Here is a 22,379-nt window from a genome sequence, read left to right as displayed (position 1 = left end):
CGCACATACTTTTTTGGGTCTCCTGTCCACCTCATGGGTCATGGAGTTCTGTCCCTGTTGGCGGTCAATTACAGCTCTCCTGTCCTGCCCAGCCAATAGAATGTCCTCCTGCAGCAACAGCTAATCACAGATCTCAGTGTCCCCACTTTTCTCTCCCTGGGCTATTCATCACCAAGGGGAGAGAAGAAGAAAAAAAATGTCTGTACAGCAGAGGATCCTGTGTTGCCAATGAGTGTTAAAGGAGCCCAGCAGGCTTTACATAAATTAGGATTTCACTTTGTGATTTGAGTTTGAGTTCCCTAACTTTGGCTTAACCTTCTTCCAAGGAGCTAACCTATGCCCACCTCTCATTCCCCAGTCCAGTCAGATTATCCTTCTTTGCCTTTAGGTTACAGTCATTTGACACAAGGGCTGGACTGGAACTTTGGAGACAGAGCTCAGTTCCGAAGTTGGGACAGTTAGATTTTAGTCCAAAAATGGAACCAGGAATAGATTGGCACACAGCAGTAAATATTTTATCTAGCAAATGTACCTGTTTTTAGACTGGATTTGCACTTTTAAAAGTTTGAAATAGCTGGCAATATCACTTCAGGGTAAACTTAAGAAAATAACTAAAAATGTCCCCTGAAAATACATATTTTCATAATAAACTATAAAGGCAAGTTAATATCACAAATATGTTATCATTTTAGTGGTCAGCAGTAGACAGAACGCGTTATTAATCTGGTCGTCAGTAAGCTTGGACAAATATTCACCATTTAGAATCCGAAAAGATGGTTAAAGTCTGTTTCACAGGCATACCTCTATACTGTAAATTAAACAGTCTGAAAAAACGAACATTGTATTTGTCTGGGAGAATATATTCAAAGACTCCTGCCATCAGGATAAAACAATACTGCCAAAACAGTAAAGTTTTTCTGTTTCTTTTCCCTTTTATTATATAGCATATAGGCAAATCTCTGCATGCACTTTTTCTTTCATGTATTTTTGTAACTTTTCCTTTGTACATATTTCTATTCACTGCTTACTTAGGGATATCAAATTGTAAAATTAATAAGTGCCTTCTGTGTACCAAGCTTAGAATTCATACTCGTAGAAAGACTGGCGCTCTGTGCTACCAGAGTCTGTATTCTTGATATAGGCTTGTTAATATCTATGAAATTGCATTGTGTGGCTGTCGGCTGATAACTGCAAGCAGATTAGTGTCAGTGACGGGTGTGTGTGGTTGCTTAGCAGACCAGTCAATTGGCAAACTGCAGGTGGTGGCAAGCTACACTAATGCCCTGTACACACGGTCGGATTTTCCGACGGAAAATGTGTGATAGGACCTTGTTGTCGGAAATTCCGACCGTGTGTAGGCTCCATCACACATTTTCCATCGGATTTTCCGACACACAAAGTTTGAGAGCAGGATATAAAATTTTCCGACAACAAAATCCGTTGTCAGAAATTCCGATCGTGTGTACACAAATCCGACGGACAAAGTGCCACGCATGCTCAGAATAAATAAAGAGATGAAAGCTATTGGCCACTGCCCCGTTTATAGTCCCGACGTACGTGTATTACGTCACTGCGTTTAGAACGATCGGATTTTCCGACAACTTTGTGTGACCGTGTGTATGCAAGACAAGTTTGAGCCAACATCCGTCGGAAATAATCCTAGGATTTTGTTGTCGGAATGTCCGAACAAAGTCCGACCGTGTGTACGGGGCATAAGTCATATGTCTGGTTTGTGTGGGTGTGTGTGGCAGTGCAAAAAGTGATAACACAACAATCCTAGCTCACAGGATAGCTTAAAGTGATTGTGAAGTCTCGTTTTTTTTTCTATAAAAATAATAAACATGTTATACTTACCTGCTCTGTTGCAGTTGATTTGCACAGAGCAGTCCAGATCCTCCTTTTCTCGGGTCCCTCTTCTATGATCTAGGCCCCTTTCTCCTGTTCAGTGCCCCACACAGCAAGCAGCTTGCTATGGGGGCACCCAAACTGAGTCACAGTTCCCTGTGTCCATTCAGAGACGGAGCCCTGACCCGGCCCGCCCCCTCTCTCTCCTGATTGGCTATCTGAATTTGATTAACAGCAGCAGGAGCCAATAGCACTGCTGCTGGGTCTCAGCCAATCAGGAAGGCGAATCTCGGATGGCTGAGATACTCGTGGATATTGCTGGACAAAGGGGGAGCTCAGGTAAGTGTTAGGGGGGCTGTGGGGGGCTGCTGCACACAGAAAGCTTTTTAGAATGCATTAGGATAAAAAACCTTCTGCCTTTACAACCCTTTTAAGGAATCTCAAAAGTGTGTGCTAATTAGGTATGAGTCGAACTATCCTAGGTTTGGTTTGAGCAGGGTTTGGATGCTGAACCTATCAAAAAAATAGCATGGGGGTAGGTGGGCACTGCCCTGAGGAACTTATACCAGTGCAAAAGGTTTTTTTTTTTTAATTCTACAGTATTTGACCATGAGAAGTGTTTTTTTTTTTTGTTGTTGTCTTTTTTAGAGCACTGACATTTATGAAAAATGGGTTTAAATTGCTGCAAAAGACATTTCCCTTCTGGCTTTGTATAACATATTTGAGGAAACTTTGAAGGGTCTGTGCTCTGTTTTTTTTTTTTTTAACCACTTCAATACCAGGCACATACCCCCCTTCCTGCCCAAGCCAATTTTCAGCTTTCAGCGCTGTCACTTTTTAAATGACAATTGCGCAGTCCTGTAACACTGTACCCAAACAAAATTTTTATCATTTTGTTCCCACAAATAGGGCTTTCTTTTGGTGGTATTTGATCACCTCTGTGGTTTTTATTTTTTGCTAAACAAATAAAAAAGACCGAAAATTTGGAAAACAAAATTTTTTTTCTTTGTTTCTGTTATAAAATTTTGTAAAAAAGTATGTTTTCTCCTTCACTAATGGGCACTGATAAACTGCACTGATGGGCATTGATAAGGCGGCACCAATGAGGTGGCACCAATGAGATGGCACCGATGAAGTGGCACTGATGGGTACTGACGATGGGTACTGATAGGCAACACTGATGGGCACTGATGGGTGGCACTGAAATGCAGCACTGATGTGCATTAATAGGCGGCACTGATGGGCACTCATAGGTGGCACTGGTGTGCACTGATAGGCAGCACTGATGGGCACTGAAAGGCTGCACTGATGGGTACTCATGGATGGCACTGATAGGCAGCACTTCTGGGCACTGCTGGGCACTGATAGGCAGCACTGATGGATACTGATGGCTGTCAATGATAGATTGCACTGATAGGCATCACTGATGGCACTGGCACTGGCAAGCATTATTAATGGGCACTGATTGGCAGCTGCCTGGGCACTGATTGGCATATCCCTGGTGGTCTAGGGTGGCATACCTGATGGGGTTCCTTTGTGGGTATCCCTGGTGGTCCTGGTGGCATCCCTGGTGGTCCTGGGCGGGCATCCGTGGGGGGCTGCGCTGATAAACAATCAGCACAGACCCCTGCTGTCAGGAGAGCAGCTGATTGGCTCTCTTCTACTCGCATCTGTCAGACACCAGTGAGGAAAAGCCGTTAAACGTCTCTTCCTGTTTACATCGTGATCAGCTGTGATTGGACATGGCTGATCACGTGGTAAAGAGCCTCCATCAGATGCCCTTTACCGAGATCGGTGATGTGGTGTGTCAGACTGACACACCACACCAATGATCGCTGCGCTGCTCGCCCCCAGGGGCGTACAATCGCGGCTTAACCTGCTGGATGTCATATGACACCCAGTCAGGAAAACTGAACCACTTCGCGGCTGTCATTTTGCTAAGAGGCCGGGCAGGAAGTGGTTAAAGAAGATGGCAATGAAATGTAATTTGCCAACAATTTGAGAATTTAAACTGTATAATTGATTCTTTGTAAATGTCACTTTTGCTGTAGCACATTGTACAGCAAGAATGGAAAAAAAATGTCCCCCCAAAAGTGCATAACACACCCTCTATGTTCCTTTGATGAGGTCAAGGGCCTCTTCCCTGGCCCTGTGGTTGTGAAGTTCTGTGGGCAGCAGACTTATTGGAACCTGGAATCCCCCTTTAAAAATAATCGTACCCTAGATACTGCCCCCCACATGAATGAAAAAGGGGTACCCCTTCTCATTCACAATAAAAATTGAACCTAGAAGCAACAACATCTAAACAGTTGACATGTTGACACTTTATTAGAATAAGAAATCCAGAAAAAAGTCCTTCTTTGAAAATGAATTTTCAATCACAATGCACACCGCCTGGCAAATCGCCAAAATTAAAAACCCAATGGTACCCACATGCTCAATCCCGATGATACTAAAAGCCATATGACAGTTCCCAAGCTGTCATCGGTTATATAAGGAAAGAGGCGGAGATATAAGTAACATCTTTGTTAATGTCATTGCCCCCATAAGGCCAGTGACCATATTTAGGCAGTGATGTTACGGCAATGTAAACAAAGAGTCTGGAATTCCTGGCCATGTAAGCCAATGTACCAGTGAAGGCAGTGGTTTCTAGCGAAAAAGTGGTTGCCATGTCCTTAGGAACCATTTACATCAAGAAGATGTCATATATAGAAACAGTAGAAATATATTTATACACTGCAAACAAGTTTAACCCTATACATAACAACACTCAAAAGGAAAAAAAATAATGAGTGTTCGATGAATGCTCGTGTGTACAGGAGCACACCGGTATGCAAGTTACTTTACTACGTACTTACCTTTGGGGTTTCAACCGAAAGTTAACTACAGCCACAAAAGAAAGTTAGGATTCTACAGCTATAGCTAATTCAGAGAGAAAGGTAAATGGGACTGCAGTGGTCATCGCAGAGAGAAGAAGGGAATAGACTGTTAGCAAACAACAACCAGTTCTTCACACCAATGAAGCTCAATTTCCAAGTCGACAGTAGCTTTGTGCCAGTATCCACTTCTTTAGTAGACTTTTATGCAGATTGTCTATTTACATAGTTACAAAGATACATAGTAGGTAAGGCTGAAAAAAGACACTAGTCCACCCAGTTCAACCTGTGTAGGTGTATGTGTGTCAGTGTCTATAATGATTTCCCATATCCCTGTATGTTGTGTTTTTTAAGATATACATCCAAGAGTCTTTTAAAAATATCCATACTTCCCGCAGCCACCACCAATTGTGGGAGAGAGTTCCACATCCTTATTGCCCTGAGTGAAGAACCCCCTACGCAGTTTAAGGTTAAACCGCTTCTCCTCCAGTCTCAATGTGTGGCCCATATCCTCTTACACTCCCTGGGACTGAATAGTTTTTTCCTATGCTGGGATCCCCATTGAGGTATTTGTAGATCGCTATCATGTCCCCCCTCAAGCGTAGCATCTCCAGCAAAATAAATTTAATGTTTGCAGTTGGTCCTTGTCTATAGTTCACTGCTTTGTAATGTGACTCTCTAATCACTGATAGAGCTGACAGACATACGGAAAAAATATACCAATACAATTTTTGAATGACGGGCAATAATGAGTAAGTAAGGTAAGGTGGCAGCTTATATCTAATTTTGTAGCCCTTCTAATGCTGCGTACACACGATCGGGATTTTGGTCAGAAAAAGATATGATGGCTTTTCCGATGGGATTCCGCTCAAGCTTGCCTTGCATACACACAGTCACACAAAAGTTCGCTGAACTTACGACCTTCAAGAACGTGGTGACATACAACACGAGCTGAGAAAATTAAGTTCAATGCTTCTGAGCATGCGTCGAATTGTTTCCGAGCATGCATAGGAATTTTGTGCATCAGAATTGCTACAGATGACCGCATTTTCGGATAGGAACTTTTTCCGAACGAAAAATTGAGAACATGCTCTCAATCTTTTGTTGGCTGGAATTTGGCCAGCAAAAGTCCGATGGAGCATACACACGGTCACATTTTCCAATCAAAAGTTCTCATCGGTCTTTTGCTGGCCGAATTTCCAATCTTGTGCATGTGGCATAAGAGTTTAAAAAGCAGGACAGCAAGGAGAACACACTATATGTACAATATTTAAAGTCTAGTTTATTATTTCTCTCCATAAAATTCATTAAATTCTAAGTATTGCTTTGTTAACAAAATGTTTCAACCAGTAGATCAAGAAACACATTTGATCTATAGCTGCAATATTATAACTTATAAAACATACAATACCTCATTCATAAATTGTACATATATGTATACATTATTTGTCATTTTTACACTGGTTCTCGTAGATTTTTAAAAATTATTTTGCCTTTATATTCATTATATTTGTTCCATGTTACAGCCTATCAAATTGTAGAAAAAGGTGTGTGCGTGCACATAAATATATTTGTGAGCTACTTCTACTTGCCTAGATATAACAATCTTTTTTACAATGGTACCATGTGGAGTTGTTTGAAAAAACTGACAGAGGATAAATGAGAGTTTGCTTGATCTGTTTTTTTTTTTTTGCAATGCATTAAGTGGTTAAATAATACTCAGGTGCAAAGCAAAATGTCATATCAGTTCAAATGATAAAAAAATGCTTGCTTCTTTGACAACTGTGGACTACAACTTACACTTATTGCCTTGAATTGACTGTACCAAGCAGTAATCACAGGCTACCATAGTCAGCCTTCTTCCTATATTTAATCATCTGAACTGACCATACTGAGCTACATTAGTACATTAGATGCATTTCTACACCACACTTTCACCCTTCAGAAATAACATTTTTGTAGACTTTGTTTAATTTGTTTTTGTATTTTGCAATGTGTTAATAATATTTTTTGCATAGTTTGGGGCCCAAAATGGCCATAAACGTGAGACTGCAACTTAATTTGCCTACACATTCTAAATAACAACAGACACACATGGTGGCCTTTTCATATCTGAGGTAACCATACTGCTGTGTTAATCTTCAAATAAATTCCTGTATCCTTATAGAGGTTGTGGATTTTCTGGCCTATGCTGTACAGAACAGGCTCTCTTTCTGTTGAAATTAAGTGCTGTTCACTAGCACTAGCAGGATGGGTGGAGGCTCAGTTTTTCTAAATTAGAATGAAGCTGATCCCTATAAACAGCCTGGGAAAAAATAATTGAAGTGGTACCCTAACATGGATAGTGGGAAAGGGAATACATAATTAGTTTTGGGGATGTATAGCATTCTAATCCCTTTGACAACTCAGTCTCCAAGCACGTAACTATGTAACTAAACAAAAACACTCCTGGCTAAGCATTCTTGGTATTGTCAATGGCAAACAGAAAAGGAGGAAAGAGATAGTTACCTGTCTGAAGTAAGTTTCCACCAAAAGAACTGTCAGCCAGTGTCTAGTGCTCCACATAGACACGATTGGGCAACTGATATATATATATATACACTATATTACCAAAAGTATTGGGATGCCTGTCTTTACATGAACTTTAAAGGCATCCCAGTCTTAGGTGGAGAGGGGATTATGGTGTGGGGTTGTTTCTCAGGGGGTTGGGGTTGGACTTATTTCCAGTGAAGGGAACTCTTAGGACGTCAGCATACCAAGACATTTTGCACAATTTCATGCTCCCAACTTTGTGGTAACAGTTTGGGGATGGCCCTTTCCTGTTCCAACATGACTGTGAGCCAGACCTTCTCATCCACATAAGTGCCTGACTTCACAAATGCGCTTCTGGAAGAATGGTCAAACATTCCCATAGACACAGACCCAAAAGAGTTGAAGCTGTTATAGCTGCAAAGGGTGGACCAACTCAATATTGAACTCTACGGACTAAGACTGGGATGCCATTAAAGTTCATGTCCATGTAAAGGCAGGTGTTCCAATACTTTTGACAATATAGTGTGAATATATATATATATATATATATATATATATATATATATATATATATATATATAATGTTTTTATTTACCCGCATCCTGACAACCAATAACATGCAACTGCCTGGGTCCGAGCAACCAATGGCAATGACACTTGTGGGTTGCACAGCATCACTGGTTGGTATGGTTAAGGCAACCAACGTCACCTTAGCAAACAATTATGAATTGTTGCATGTCTGTGTAATAAAGTAAATGTTTGAACAAGTTTATTGTAATGTACAGGTACTCCTCACTTAATGACTAGGTCGTTAAACTAATTGGTTGTTAAACAAGGAATCACAAGTAATCAATATTTTAAGCATTCTTAACTACTGTAGTGTACTGTATTGTACTGTTTTGTGATAAAAAGGTCTAAACACTAAACTCCAGCTCAATAACATTGTTTTAATTTGCAACAAAAATTCTGTACTGTACTGTACAATACAATGATGTAAAACACGATGTTAGAGTGGGGAGAGCCGGCCGTAAGTCAGAGGAGTCGATAAACAGGTAAGTCATTCAACAAGGAGTATCTGTAATGTATTCATCTCTTGCTTTTAAGGAAAAAATGGGTTACTGATACCTGTGCCCCTCTGATGCTTCCAGATAATGTTTAAACCTCTGCATGCTCAGATATTCTTAAAGCATTCTAAAAGATATTCTTAAAGTATGATATCTGACCTTTAAAATAGAACTACTGTATATCCCCTACTAAAAATGTTTGGTTCTGCATTTAATTATATCTGAATTGTTTTAGTACATTTTAGTCGACTAAAATCTCCAGTACATTTTGGTCGACTAAAATCGAATGAATTTAGTTAAATTGTAATGCATTATTTAAGCATTTCTCTAGAATTGCCAAACTCATTATATGCTCCTGGAGGAAAATGTGAATAACATGTTATTATTTATGGTATTAAGGTTTGAACATTCACTGCTAAATTAACTTAATTAACACTGCTGCCTGCAAATTTCCCCAACCACTGGTTAACTTGCCACTGAGGTCCACCTAATGCAGCTGCCTGTTATGGTGTGGCAATGATACAGCACTGCTCCTGAATTCAAAGCAGAGTTGCCACTCTCATGTAGGCTGTGCCTGGTTGTTCTATAGTGGAATGAAAAAGTGTTGCAGGGGTTTGGCTATCAGCTGCAGATTGTCACTCTGTATATGGTGCCCCACTTTCTAGATTGGCAGCATAAACTATGTTGGTGAAACCCTCCCACTGTAGACTGCAATTTCTAGAAGGGGGGGCTTGTGAGACATACATGAAGGCAGATTTGGCTCAGTCAGGGAAGGAAAAGGAAGCTTTGTATTCACTTTATGAGGCTTCCACAGCATTTTTTCATTAGGCTTGTGCATCACATAGTAACTGGATTTAGTACTTGTTTAGACTATTATATAGGAGCTGTAGATGTACAATAAAGGATAGACATCTGGAGTTGGCTGCATAATCACCTCAAACTGACATTGGGATGATTAGGGAGGCAACTCCAGGTTATACCATGGTGAGCCAAAAATCCTGGACACAATATTCTGCAAAACACTAACCAGATCTCTCATGTTCACGCTACAGCTTCCCTTACCACTCTCCTTGCTTTCCTAAAAAATGTAAAGTATGACGGACAGCCCTACTGGCCACTAGAGAAATGAAGAGAGCACAGGAAGAAACAAGCCAAAGTGCAACCATAAGATATTTGGTTATTGTTCGCTAAATACAACATTTTTCAGGGGAAGCATGTGCACAGGCCTCTTCTGATGCAACATTGTTCATTTTAAAATTCCTACAGGTTTCCATGAAGACACTGCAGTGATATTAATTCTTTGGATAGCTACAGGCCAGAACAAGACATGCATGCGCAGTAAGTGGAGGACCTGGGGGGGACCTTTTTTGGGCAATGGCTGTAAGCCTCTGGGTGGGGCTACACAGTGAATATTGTTGGAAAGGTACCATTTGTCCTTAAAGTGATTGTAAATGATCACCTTTTAAAACAACCCATTCAGTTTAAAATAGAAATTAAAGGCAACATTTTTGTGTATAGATATAAAAACATTATAAATACCTTTTTTCCCCTTTTCACAAATGAGCATATTCCCTCTGTTCTCAGCTGCATAAGAGCTGGGGGAGGAGAAGCAACAGCACACAGATCTCCCCAGTGAAAGGCTGTGAGGGGGAGGGGGGGTTCAAGACAAGTCTGATCATTGGAGGAGGGCAGGATCAGTTCCCACAGCTAGAGAGCTGACCACAATGTGTTCTTCTGCTTGGTGCTGGCAGTTGAACAGGAAAGCAGAGGTTCTGGCAGAAACACCAGGGATTTCACACAAAGGAAGCAATACAAAGAGAACATGATCCTTTTGCATACAAGTACATGGCACAGCAGGCACATGGAATATGAAATGTTGGGTTTACACACTTTTTAAGGCATGTCAAATTATTTAAGAAATGGAATTATGCTGGCACAGCGTAATACATACATATTACTTTCTCTTGAGGTTGGATCAGAATGTGAAGGAAACACAAATTTACTCAGCTTGCTGTACCGTGAGTGAACATGTTGATGTAAAAGAAATTCAAACTATATCTCTAGAAGCCTTGTGCTTTCCAAAGTAGCATGCTTAATAATAGCTTTGTGCATAATTTGCAGTGTCTCCTATTTCCAGAAAGAACACATGTTTAACCTGGTTACAAGTCTTTTTTTTGTATTATATACCAGTGCTTCCTGTAGGTTGCAGTTAGTGGATGGCAATATGCTGAGATATATGAATACATTGTTGGATAATTTAGAAACATTGTTCTACAACTCTTCACTTCTTCTTGTATAATTTGAACTGGTCATTATGCATCATACAAAATTGTTCTACACTCGTCCATTAAAAACAAGCTGTGTTCCTCCATTGCTGATGTTTTCAATGGTTTCCTGTTAAAACAAAGACAGAAAATATTTCAGGTTTGATTAAGCAGCAATTGCCATAATTTTATCATAAAAAAGGACGTTTTTATTTGATATGGATACAATATCTCACAAAATTGAGTATACCCCTCACGTTTTTGTAAATATTTTATATTATCTTTTCATGTGACAACAATGAAGAAATTACACTTTGTTACAATGTAAAGTAATGAGTGTACAGCTTGTATAACAGTGTAAATTTGCTGTCCCCTCAAAATAACTCAACACACAGCCATTAATGTCTAAACCGCTGGCAACAAAATTGAGTACACCCCTAAGTGAAAATGTCCAAATTTGGCCCAATTAGCCATTTTCCCTCCCTGGTGTCATGTCACTCGTTAGTGTTACAAAGTCTCAGGTGTGAATGGGGAGCAGGTGTGTTAAATTTGGTGTTATCACTCTCACTCTCTCATACTGGTCACTGGAAGTTCAACATGGCAAAGAACTCTCTGAGGATCTGAAAAAAATAATTGTTGCTCTACATAAAGATGGACTAGGCTATAAGAAGATTGCCAAGACCCTGAAACTGAGCTGCAGCATGGTGGCCAAGACCATACATTGGTTTAACAGGACAGGTTCCACTCAGAACAGGCCTCACCATAGTTGACCAAAGAAGTTGAGTGCACGTGCTCAGCATCATATCCAGAGGTTGTCTTTGGGGAATAGACGTATGAGTGCTGCCAGCATTGCTGCAGAGGTTGAAGGGGTGGGGGGTCAGCCTTACGCTGCATCAAATTGGTTTGCATGGCTGTCGTCCCAGAAGTAAGCCTCTTCTAAAGATGATGCACAAGAAAGCCTGCAAACAGTTTGCTGAAGACAAGCAGACTAAGTACATGGATTACTGGAACCATGTCCTGTGGTCTGATGAGACCAAAATAAACTTATTTGGTTCAGATGGTGTCAAGCGTGTGTCATGGCAGCCAGGTGAGGAGTACAAAGACAATTGTGTCTTGCCTACAGTCAAGCATGGTGGTGGGAGTGTCATGGTCTGGGGCTGCATAAGTGCTGCCGGCACTGGGGAGCTACAGATCATTGAGGTAACCATGAATGCAAACATGTAATGTGATATAATGAAGCAGAGAATGATCCCCTCCCTTCAGAGACTGGGCCGCAGGGCAGTATTCCAACATGATAACGACCCCAAACACACCTCCAAGACAACCACTGCCTTGCTAAAGAAGCTGAGGGTAAAGGTGATGGATTGGCCAAGCATGTCTCCAGACCTAAACCCTATTCAGCATCTGTGGGGCATCCTCCAACGGAAAGTGGAGGAGCACAAGGTCTCTAACATCCACCAGCTCTGTGATGTCATCATGGAAGAGTGGAAGAGGACTTTAGTGGCAACCTGTGAAGCTCTGGTGAACTCCATGCCCAAGAGGGTTAAGGCATTGTTGGAAAATATTGGTGGCCACACATAATATTGACTCTTTGGGCCCAATTTGGACATTTTCACTTAGGGGTGCACTCACGTTTGTTGCCAGCGGTTTAGACATTAATGGCTGTGTGTTGAGTTATTTTGAGGGGACAGCAAATTTACACTGTTATACAAGCTGTACACTCACTACTTTACATTGTAGCAAAGTGTAATTTCTTCAGTGTTGTCACATGAAAAGAATAAAATATTTACTAAAATGTGAGAGGTGTACTCACTTTTGTGAGATACTGTAATTGAAGATTTCATTTAAAGAAGAAAACAGCTAGTAACCTCTTGCTGTAGTAAAAATTGAGAGAATCTGAATTTCTTATGACTGGTAGCAGATTGCCAAGATCAGATACCCTAATGTGTTTTCCAGTTACTTACTGCTGTGATAGAAAAGTGTGTGTTGCCATTACGTATTACAAAACCTTATTTTACTTTTTATTATGTTTTAAAGGAAGGTAAAAATTGCAACTGTCACAAATGTATTACTAGCTTTCAGAGTAAGGTGCAGTGGAGGCTGGTGCTCAATATTTTGGAGGGGGTGGCAAACAAACCTCCTCACTCGCACTGCCGCCACCCCCCCCCCTGCAAGAGACAGATAGGAAGGTGGCCTTTCCTTAGGAGATAATCGAGGACGAAGGGTAGGGCTAGTGCTCCTTGCTCGAGCCGAGGGAAAAGCCGGGGCTTCTCCTCCTGGCGGAACAGACGTTGCTTCTCCTCCCGGCCGAACAGAAATTAGGCCCTGAGACCCGATTGGCTGGGAATCCTAAGACTCCCTGCTTCCTGATTGGCCAGGAGGAGAATCAGGAAGACAATAGCAAATATTAATTTAATACTGTCGCACAACTGGGCGGGCTCAGGGTTCAGTGCTCTGCGCCCCGAGCCTCCCTTTTTTGAAACCAATTAGAGCCTCAGGCTCTAATCACGTGCTTCCAAAAAACAAAGCCCTATTGAAATCCATGCGTCCGGTGCCCTGCATGGAGATTAGGGGCTGGGCACATGGATTGGGGGGGACGGCGCCCCTGCAGCCTTCCACTGGTAAGGTGCATACGGAAGGGCTTTGAACACAGCAAGTAAAACATATTTCCCAGCACACTTGCTAGCTAGCCAGCAAAAAAAAAAAGTGCATTTACTTATAAAAAATTGCATTAACAACAGAAGTTTTAGTTGCACAACATTCAAAAATCTATGTCCCTCAGCTGGCTTATATTGGACTGGCAGCCACTGCATGTCATTGCACAGCAGCACAACACCCCATGCTGCTTTGTCAAGACATGAATAAAGTGTCACTTTGTGCACTTGAAATAAAGTTAAAAAGAAAAAAGTAAACAGTATGATGTGCTGAATCACGCATCACTCTGTCCCCTCACTGCATTCAAAAACTGACCGCTGCCTGCACACTAATGCCGTGTACACAAGATCGCACATTCCGACAACAACATCCATATTTTTTTCCAACGGATGTTGGCTCAGACTTGTCTTGCATACACACGGTCACACAAATCTTGTCAGAAATTCCAATCGCCAAGAACGCGGTGACGTACAACGCGTACGATGAGCCGAGAACAATGAAGTTCAATAGCCAGTGCGGCTCTTCTGCTTGATTCCGAGCATGCATGGAACTTTGTGCGTCGGAATTGTGTACACACAATCGGAATTTACGACAACGGATTTTGTTGTCGGAAAATTTGAGATCAAGATCTCAAATTTTGTTTGTCAGAAATTCCGATGGAAAATGTCCGATGGAGCTTACACACGGTCAGAATTTCCGACAAGAAGCTCCCATAGAACATTTCCCGTCGGAAAATCCGACCGTGTGTCTGCGGCATAAGCGTTTAGCATTCAGGCAGTGTGATCAAGCCCTAAATTGTAGAGCAATTCCCTGTTTGCAGAAGAAATGCTTCTATCTTCCACATTTCAACCATTAATCTCTACTTGCTATGACAAATAAACACTTTCATTCAATTGTGTTAGGTTTGCAAGAGATTTGTTTGCATGAAATATTCTCCCCAGGAAATATCCTTTGTTCCATTCCACGGGCACCTTTTACTTTATTACAAGTAGTTTGTAATTTCACTTCTAATTGGCAGAAAATAAATTCCTCGAATTTGTGATGGACAATGCCTCCACTACACAGCCATGCAAAGTATGAGTCATGTCATTTCTATTTCTGTTCCATTAGAGTTAATTGATATGCTGCACAATGACATGCACAGTTTATTGCTGCTGGCAATGGTAATGCTGATCTTGGAATGTTTATATTAAGATCAGGAAAGTTTTTGCTGTTATTGAAAATATATATATATATATATATATATATATATATATATATATATATATATATATTCTTCACCAATTCATGCCCATTGTCAGCAAGGTTACATAAAAAGCAAGCAGCAATGTAATTCAATGTCACTGGCCCTATAAAATTGTATTTATAAATAAGGTATATGTAAACTCAATCACTTAAATATCATAAAAGCTTTACCTTGTTAAAGCGGAGTTCCACCCATTGTACTCCTTCCCCCCTTCGGTGCCACATTTGGCACCTTTAGGGGGGGAGGGGGGACAGAATACCTGTCTTTGACAGGTATCCTGTCCCCACTTCTGGGAGCCTCAGCCGCGGATATTTGCATCACCGCTCGGGCTTCCTCCTCCTCCCTCCACCTTCCCCGGCTTCCATGCCAGTAGGAGAGAGGAGCGGAGCCTTGTGCATGCGCTGTAGGGTTCCCAGCATGAAGCCGTAAAGCAATGGCAGCGGCAGCACCTGACAGCTGATGGAAACATCAGCTGCGGTGCCAACATCGCTGGACTCCAGGACAGGTAAGTGTCCTATTATTAAACGTCAGCAGCTGCAGTATGTGTAGCTGCTGGCTTTTAATTTTTGCAGCGGTGGGCGGACCTCCGCTTTAATGTAATTCTGAAAATAATTATCAGCATTTTACATCTGCAGCATTCATTAAAATACTACCTACTTTTTCTGCAATGAAGAACCTAGTTTAGGCACTTCCTGTTATAGGGTAACATCATTTTGTCTTTGTCTCCTAGTCATGCGCCTGTGTTGTCACCTTGTTACATGGTCTTTCAATGCAGTCTAGAGATTGTTTCAACATGCATTCTCAAACATTGTCCACTGTTACCATCAGAAAACTGGCCCTAAGAAATGGAAAGCAGCCATCGCTGGAATACATGTATGTAGACAGGAAGTGCTGCAAAAGGGCTGCCTGAGATCAACAACAATGAGATACAACAATAAATACAAAATAGTATTTTATTACAATTGTCTATGATACACAGAGCTTTATCAAACTAAATGTTATTTAGTTAGCATTTGCATCTACTCTAACAACATGCTTATCACAAAATCAAATAATATTTTTTTATCATATAGATGGTAATCTAGAAAAGAATATGATAAAATTGTTCTTATTTAATAGTAATTTTGACCATACACAAGGGCTTAATTATGTGTACACAAAACAAGCTCTATACTTAAAGTATATGTCCAATCTAAAAATGTTCTTAGTTTTAGCTAGAGTGGGGACAGTTTAAAATTGTTATCAGAATTTTTCTGCTATCTGGGGCTCTCTTAGGCTAGTTTCACACATGTGTGGTGTGAATTTCCCCTCAGTTTTCACTGCAAATTTCCCAAGCAGCTGTTTAGCAGTTCAGCTGCGGTTTAGATGCAGTTCAGAAGCAAAGTTTTGTAGTTGGCGGCCACTGGTATCTTTAACATTAGTTGGCTGTTAAAGAGCAGGCCGGGAAGTTTTCTGCCGCGGCCTTAACAATGGATGACTTATTAGTTTTTCCCCGCTGACAGCTGAATGTAAAAAAAAAACATTGCTGGCAATAACAGATTGTGAAAAAAAATGCCCCCCCCCCCCCCGCCTCTTTGGATCTGGTAGAGATTTTAAGGGGAACTCCACACCAATTTAAAAAAAACAAAAAACAGCGTGGGAAAACCCCACGCCAAAAAAAAAAAACCTGAAAAAACAAGCACCTTGTTTATGGGGACAAGGGCCTTTTCCCCACAACCCTGACCGGAGGTTGTGGGGGTCTGTGGGCAGGGGTCTTGTCGAAATCTGGAGGCCCCCTTTAACAAGGGGGCCCCCAGATCACAAACGTCTCCCCATGTGAATGAGTATGGTGTGGATGTACAAAAAGGTGCTGGATCAGGTATATTTGTTTTTTTAATTTTCATACATTTTAAAACATTTTATATTGTTTAACTAGTTATATAAAATCTCTGTTTTATTATTGAAAATGTAAAGTATGTTATACTTTAATTTCACAGAGTGTTATGGGTTTTCTAAAGCTAAAACATAGCAGTAGCTGCTTTTAGACTGTTATTCTGATTGAAAGTTTGTCAGACTAGATAAGAAAAAGGAAGTAAAAGGGATGAACTATTAAGCTATTTGGTTATGTGGACAACATACTTTATTTTTTCAACAAATCACTCTGAAAGCATCAGAAAGGAGACTAACGGGTTAGGTAGGTAAATATAAACTTACAATTAATGCATAATGCATAAAAAATGAAAAGAAGTTTTTAAAGTAATATATACATGTGTATACAAAAACACTAAACATCCCTTTTAATATGACACAGCTTGACATAGCAGCATCTCTATGAACAGGGACTGTACCCACTGTCCCTAGAGTCCCCATTCTCTTAAGTAGCTTATTGCATACGTTCTTCAACCCCTCTCTCCCAGGAAGAATTAATGAAAATCACGTAACCCAAATAGACTTGCCACTGTACCTTATTAGCAGGATGTCACTTATTTTCATTAACCTTATGTTGTCCTATCAACCTATAATTTGCAAACAATGAAAAGTATTAGCTGTACAGGTTTGCTGATATTTATTGAAATTTCTCTCTTATTTTTGTTTATTCAATGACCCAACAATAGAGATCAAATCAGAAGAATCAGTAATTCACAAAGTCAGATTTACCTGAATATTTGCATTTAGATGTGTATAATCCAAAGAGATTCACACAGTTCAGGAATCCAGCCAATTGTAATTCGTGGTCAATAAAATTAGTTTGGGCATTGATAAATCTGCATGCATAAAAAAATGTGAAATGCACAACTTAGTCTAATTTGTGGACTGATTTGTTTCTCATTAACCTGAAAACACCAAGCAGTTCTTTATTATCAAGTAGGAGTTTTGGCATCCCTAAATACAAATTGAAGGATCTCAATTGGCAAAAGATAGTTGTGAACATTTAACATTTTATGCAAATCATTAAAGCTAAACTCCAAACAAGCAGCTAAATATACAGATGAAATACATATGTATGTAACAACTATTTATGAGCCAAAGGATCTATAGTGTATTTCTATCCATTCAGTTCTGAAATTTACACAGCTCGACTACACAGCACAGCCCTGTTTGGTGGGGCAGGGGAGTAAACTTTTCTTTGCTGCAGTTTAGTAACATAGGTGTCCTTTCCACCCTTAGCTAAGTGACTAGACACTGAAAGGAGAAGCCACCGACTGATGAGCCTATCTCTCTGTCACTCTGCTCTCTCTTTCTATCAGAAAGCTCCTTGTTAGCACATGAGAACAGCTGCACAACACTACTTACATTTAAAAATGCAATAACGCGTACCTTACAACCATCCTGGATTCCAACAAAATCCCTGTGCCCGGTCTTAAATCCTAGAGCCCCTTGTCAGAGTGAGTTCTGGCACTTGGCTCCACTGTTGTATATGCTGCAAATGCCTTAGATCTCTGTTACCACGATCTCCCACTGTGACAGGAAGTCAGCAGGGAGAGATGCTAGTTGCCTGTCACAATAATACACAGCAGGGCTGAGGGAATCTTCCACTAGGCTACTCCTCAGCTCTGACATGCATCATATATAACAGGAGGAGGAGTAGGGGAGAAGGGACTATCCCATGGAGTGAGCAGCACTCTATTTGGGATCTAACAATTGCACTTGAGGGGACACAATGACCTGGCAGGGTAGGGGCAGGGAACAAATATTGTGCTGGAGGAAAGGACAGGGGAATTGTTCTGGGGGGTGATTTGGGAGGGGAGAGAATTGGTGTTGGAAGGTGGGAGGGAAGGGTGGTTGGGGCAGAAAATGTGCTAGAAGGGAAAAGAGGATTTGTGCTGGGAGAAGGGATTTGTGTTATAATGGGGGATTTGGGGAGTTGGGACACAGAAATTTGTGCTGAAATGGAAAGAGGATTGGGGGAGGAGTTTGTACTAAAGGGGAAGAGTATTTGTTCTGGGATGGGGGGTCTGGGGGGGAAGAGAATTTGTACTAAAAGAGGGATTGGGGGGATTTGTGCTGGGAGGAATGGGGTGGATTTGTCCTGGGATGGGGGGATTTGTCCTGGAGGGTTGGAGGGAAGGAGGATTTGTGCTTGGGGGGATTTTGTGGGGAAGAAGATTTTTGCAAGAAGGGGGATTTTAGTGGGGAGATAAGATTTGTGCTGGGAGAGGAGATTGGCGGGATTTGTGCTGGGAGGAGGAATTTGGGGGGAAGAGTTTCTATTGGGAGAATCGAGGTGAGCCTGCTGGATTTTTTGGAGGGAAAGAGTTGTGATTTTTGTTGAAAGGGTAAAGTTGGGGAGAATTGTTATGGGAGGGGGGATTTTGCACTCTCCTGACCCCTACACTGTGTGTTACCCACCCTTGATTATTGAGCTTTTTTTGTTTTGTACTCCTGACTCTTACACAGTCCCGTCCACTGCATTCTGTGCATAACTTACTCCTGACCCTGCTCTCTGTGTGGTATGTACTCCTAAATAGAGCAGTGACTGCAGCAATTTGCACACCCCTGACCCCTGCACTCTGCGTTATGCATTCCTAAACCCACCACTGACTTACACAATGTGCATTACTCCTGACCCTTGCACTTTATGCATTCCACTAGTGCAGGCGGCTCAGTTGGTCCCTCTGCAAAGTTAGTCTGTACAGACACTGCACTAGCCACAGCGTTCTTCCTCAGGATCCCCTTGCTCAACCCCAGTAGGTATGAGGAAATTGGGCCTTACCACATCCAGGCCTGAGGACCTCACCAGCTCTGGGATTGCCAGCTTAGGGATTGTCTTTCCACAATCCACCCTAAATTCACAGGTCTTGGGGCTCAGCCTGATCCAGTAACAGGGTGGACAAGAACGCACAGCAGAAACTACACCTTGTTCACGGAGACACTGCTGAAGTTACCTGGTCACATTCAGGCAAAAAGAGTCAGACATCATCTGGTTGCAAAGGGCATAACCTTTCTGTGGCACAAATCTCAGACCAGTATCCAACACCACTCTAGGGCCTAATAAATACAACCTCCAAAGCCTTTCTGGTTGTGCCCTGGCCTTCTTCCATGAAGTTCAGCCATTGTTGCTCACAGACACAAAAAGACCACACACCACTGAGCACCCCCTCCACTCCTAATATGCACAGTGACCCTTCAGCTAGGTACCAGCACTTTCTCAAGGCTTCTAGTAAATTTGAGTGTATTCTAGAATCTTTTAGGACCCTGTCTGGGAAGGTTCCATCCGTTGATGACACGGCCTGATATTTGGCGTGCAGTACTGTGGTCCACCAGCAGGTGTCTCCTGGCAGTCTGGAACTGCCAGGGGAGCTTTCCCCTGTTGGTAGTATTATGTCATCTTTGGGACGCAGTACTGGCGTCCACCAGAGGATGGATCCTGGCAGTGTGGAGCAGACAGCACCTCTTGCAAACAGGTGTCACTTGAGACCAATTACAGGCATATAAATACCTGGCAAACACTCACATGTTTGCCTTGGTATCTTCCTTGTGCCCTGACCCGTACCCATCCTGATCCTGTCCCTCTTTGTAGCCTGATTCCATCCATCATCTCTCTCTCCTGTCCTGCCCTTGTTATCTGCTGATCTTCCGTGTATGACCCTGGCCTGGCTAACCTGTTTGATTTTGGTACTTCCCTTTGGCTGTATATAATTATCTGTTGTTTGTAGGTTTCTGTTAGTTGGTTGAGCACTATTTGTATTTGGGGTGTTTACTTATTTATATCACTTATCTTAAATAAACATTATTATTATTCACTTTACATGCGTTTTGGTTTCCTCTTTGCAGTCCACACAGTCTAGTCACACCTGTTCATGACAGACCCCCCCAACAAGTGCCATGTTATGCCAGGAGGCCAATCCTGCCAACTACGCTACTATCATTAGCAAGTTAGAGGTATCGGTCACTAAGGGGCCAGGTTGTTAAGCCCATTGCTAGCCCAGGACCCAAACACCAACTATCTGCTCCTATGTATACAAATGATGAGTTCAAAACCCCATAACGGCACCCCCCAGACCACAGAAGTATTAAGCCCTTTTATTGGTTGGGATTTATTTACTTGCAAGGCCTTGTATTTAGAGTCCTGTAAAAAGCTGCGCTAAAATTATTAAAAGTTCATATAAATGACATCAAGGGGATTTCTCCAAGTCCTTATTTCAAAGTGAAAACACCACCACCGTGCACTTCTAAGCAGTAGTGACAATCCACCCTAGTAGTAGAGCCTGCTTACCAGATGGCAAGCATAAAAGGGCAAGTGGCTTTAGCCTAGCCAAGGCCTTTTAGCTTGCTGACGCTCCCGGTGTTCCTATGGGGGGTAAATCTCCAGGCTCCCTTAGGTTATCCTCATGTCGCCATTCAACACGAAAAACCCGGATGACCTGGTGGGATGTCTGTGTTCCAGATCTTCTGATGGGGCCTCTCTGCTCCTAGAGGTTTACCTGTCTTGTATTTTCCTGTGGTTCCAGACTAATGCTCACAAGGTCTGGCTGCACATCTGAGGCCCATTTGTCATGGAGGCCCAGGTCACCTGACCCATATTGCTATCAGTTGGTCCTTTTCTTACTGACAGAAGGGTAGATCTCTTCTCAGTTAGCCACCACTACCTCTTAACCTGACCAGGTTTTAACTCAGTACCACATTTTTCAGGGCCTTGTGACAAATACCAGTCCAGCATATTATGAGAATGTAATCACTTGTACAGCCACCTGCAGCCTGACCTTATCCAGACCTATTTCAAATGCTGACACTTGAAAACATAGACATCCTTTATGGAAAACAACACATCTAGCCAGAAGTTGTTCATATTTCACAGTTATAGGGCGTACACACGGTCGGACTTTGTTCGGACATTCCGACAACAAAATCCTAGGATTTTTTCCGATGGATGTTGGCTCAAACTTGTCTTGCATACACACGGTCACACAAAGTTGTCGGAAAATCCGATTGTTCTAAACGCGGTGACGTAAAACACGTACGTCGGGACTATAAATGGGGCAGTGGCCAATAGCTTTAATCTCTTTATTTATTCTGAGCATACGTGGCACTTTGTCCGTCGGATTTGAGTACACACGATCGTAATTTCCGACAACGGATTTTGTTGTCGGAAAATTTTATCTCCTGCTCTCCAACTTTGTGTGTCGGAAAATCCGATGGAAAATGTCCGATGGAGCCCACACACGGTCGGAATTTCCGACAACACGCTCCGATCGGACATTTTCCATCGGAAAATCCGACCGTGTGTACGGGGCATTAGTAAGTTTGAATAAAGTCATTAGGTCATCCAGTTCAACCTGTGTGGGTGTGGGTGCATGAGTGTGTTTGTAATTTTATTTCTACCATTTCCCATATCCCTGTATATTTCACATTCACTAGCATGCCTATCTAAGAGCTTTTGAAATGATCAACACTCCCCTCTGACACCACCAATTGTGGAAGGGAGTTCCACATCCTTATCACTCTAAGAGCAAAGAATCCCCTACACAGTTTGTACTGTTTTCTCAGATAAGAAAACTATGCAACTTCTAAATGATGGCATGGTACAAAAGGCACAATATAAAGGCTACAAACCTCTTAACGCAGTCTATAACCCCAATCTTCTGGCATGATCCTGAGAATGCTGTTCCCATCAGAGCCCAATACAAAAAACAGGGAAACCAATAACAGTGGAAGCCCATGAGAGGGCTGCAGCATGCAGTTACCCTGCAACTCTCTCATTGGACTCTTCATCACTTCCCCAACTAACTCCTCCTTTAGCTCCACCCTCTAACTATATCCAGTCTGCCAGTAGGGCAGTGCTAGTGATGCAAACACTGCAACAGAGGGGGGACAAAAATAAAAGGGACAAAGGTAAATCCTTCTTACATGCTGACCATTTTACCCCACTGCTCTATGCACTAGCCTGTGGGTACTATTATGGTAAAAACAGTTATGA

General features: G+C 41.8%; 1 protein-coding gene across 7 annotated transcripts in view; it reads right to left on the bottom strand.

Annotated features, from left to right (window-relative positions):
* Positions 1–5,153: 5,153 nt before the first annotated feature.
* Positions 5,154–22,379, bottom strand: part of TMEM196 (transmembrane protein 196) — an 87,911-nt gene continuing 70,685 nt past the window's right edge. Inside the window, exons 4-7 of one of the 7 annotated variants that reach the window (XR_012244401.1) lie at positions 17,120–17,226; positions 16,926–16,977; positions 15,140–15,388; positions 5,154–10,711 (exon numbers count right to left, since the gene is read on the bottom strand). Coding sequence is in view for 3 of the 7 variants with exons in the window: in XM_073630060.1 (XP_073486161.1) it covers positions 10,652–10,711 (60 nt within the window). In the remaining 4 variants the exon portion in view is untranslated. The remainder of the gene's footprint in view (positions 10,712–15,139; positions 15,389–16,925; positions 16,978–17,119; positions 17,227–22,379) is intronic. The other 6 variants (XR_012244402.1, XR_012244404.1, XR_012244403.1 and 3 more) reach the window with 6 other exon arrangements.

This window comes from Aquarana catesbeiana, linkage group LG05 (assembly GCF_042186555.1).
Source record: "Aquarana catesbeiana isolate 2022-GZ linkage group LG05, ASM4218655v1, whole genome shotgun sequence".
Lineage (NCBI taxonomy): Eukaryota > Metazoa > Chordata > Amphibia > Anura > Ranidae > Aquarana > Aquarana catesbeiana.
Note: the sequence above shows the minus strand (reverse complement) of the source record. Positions and strands in the feature narration are given on the sequence as shown.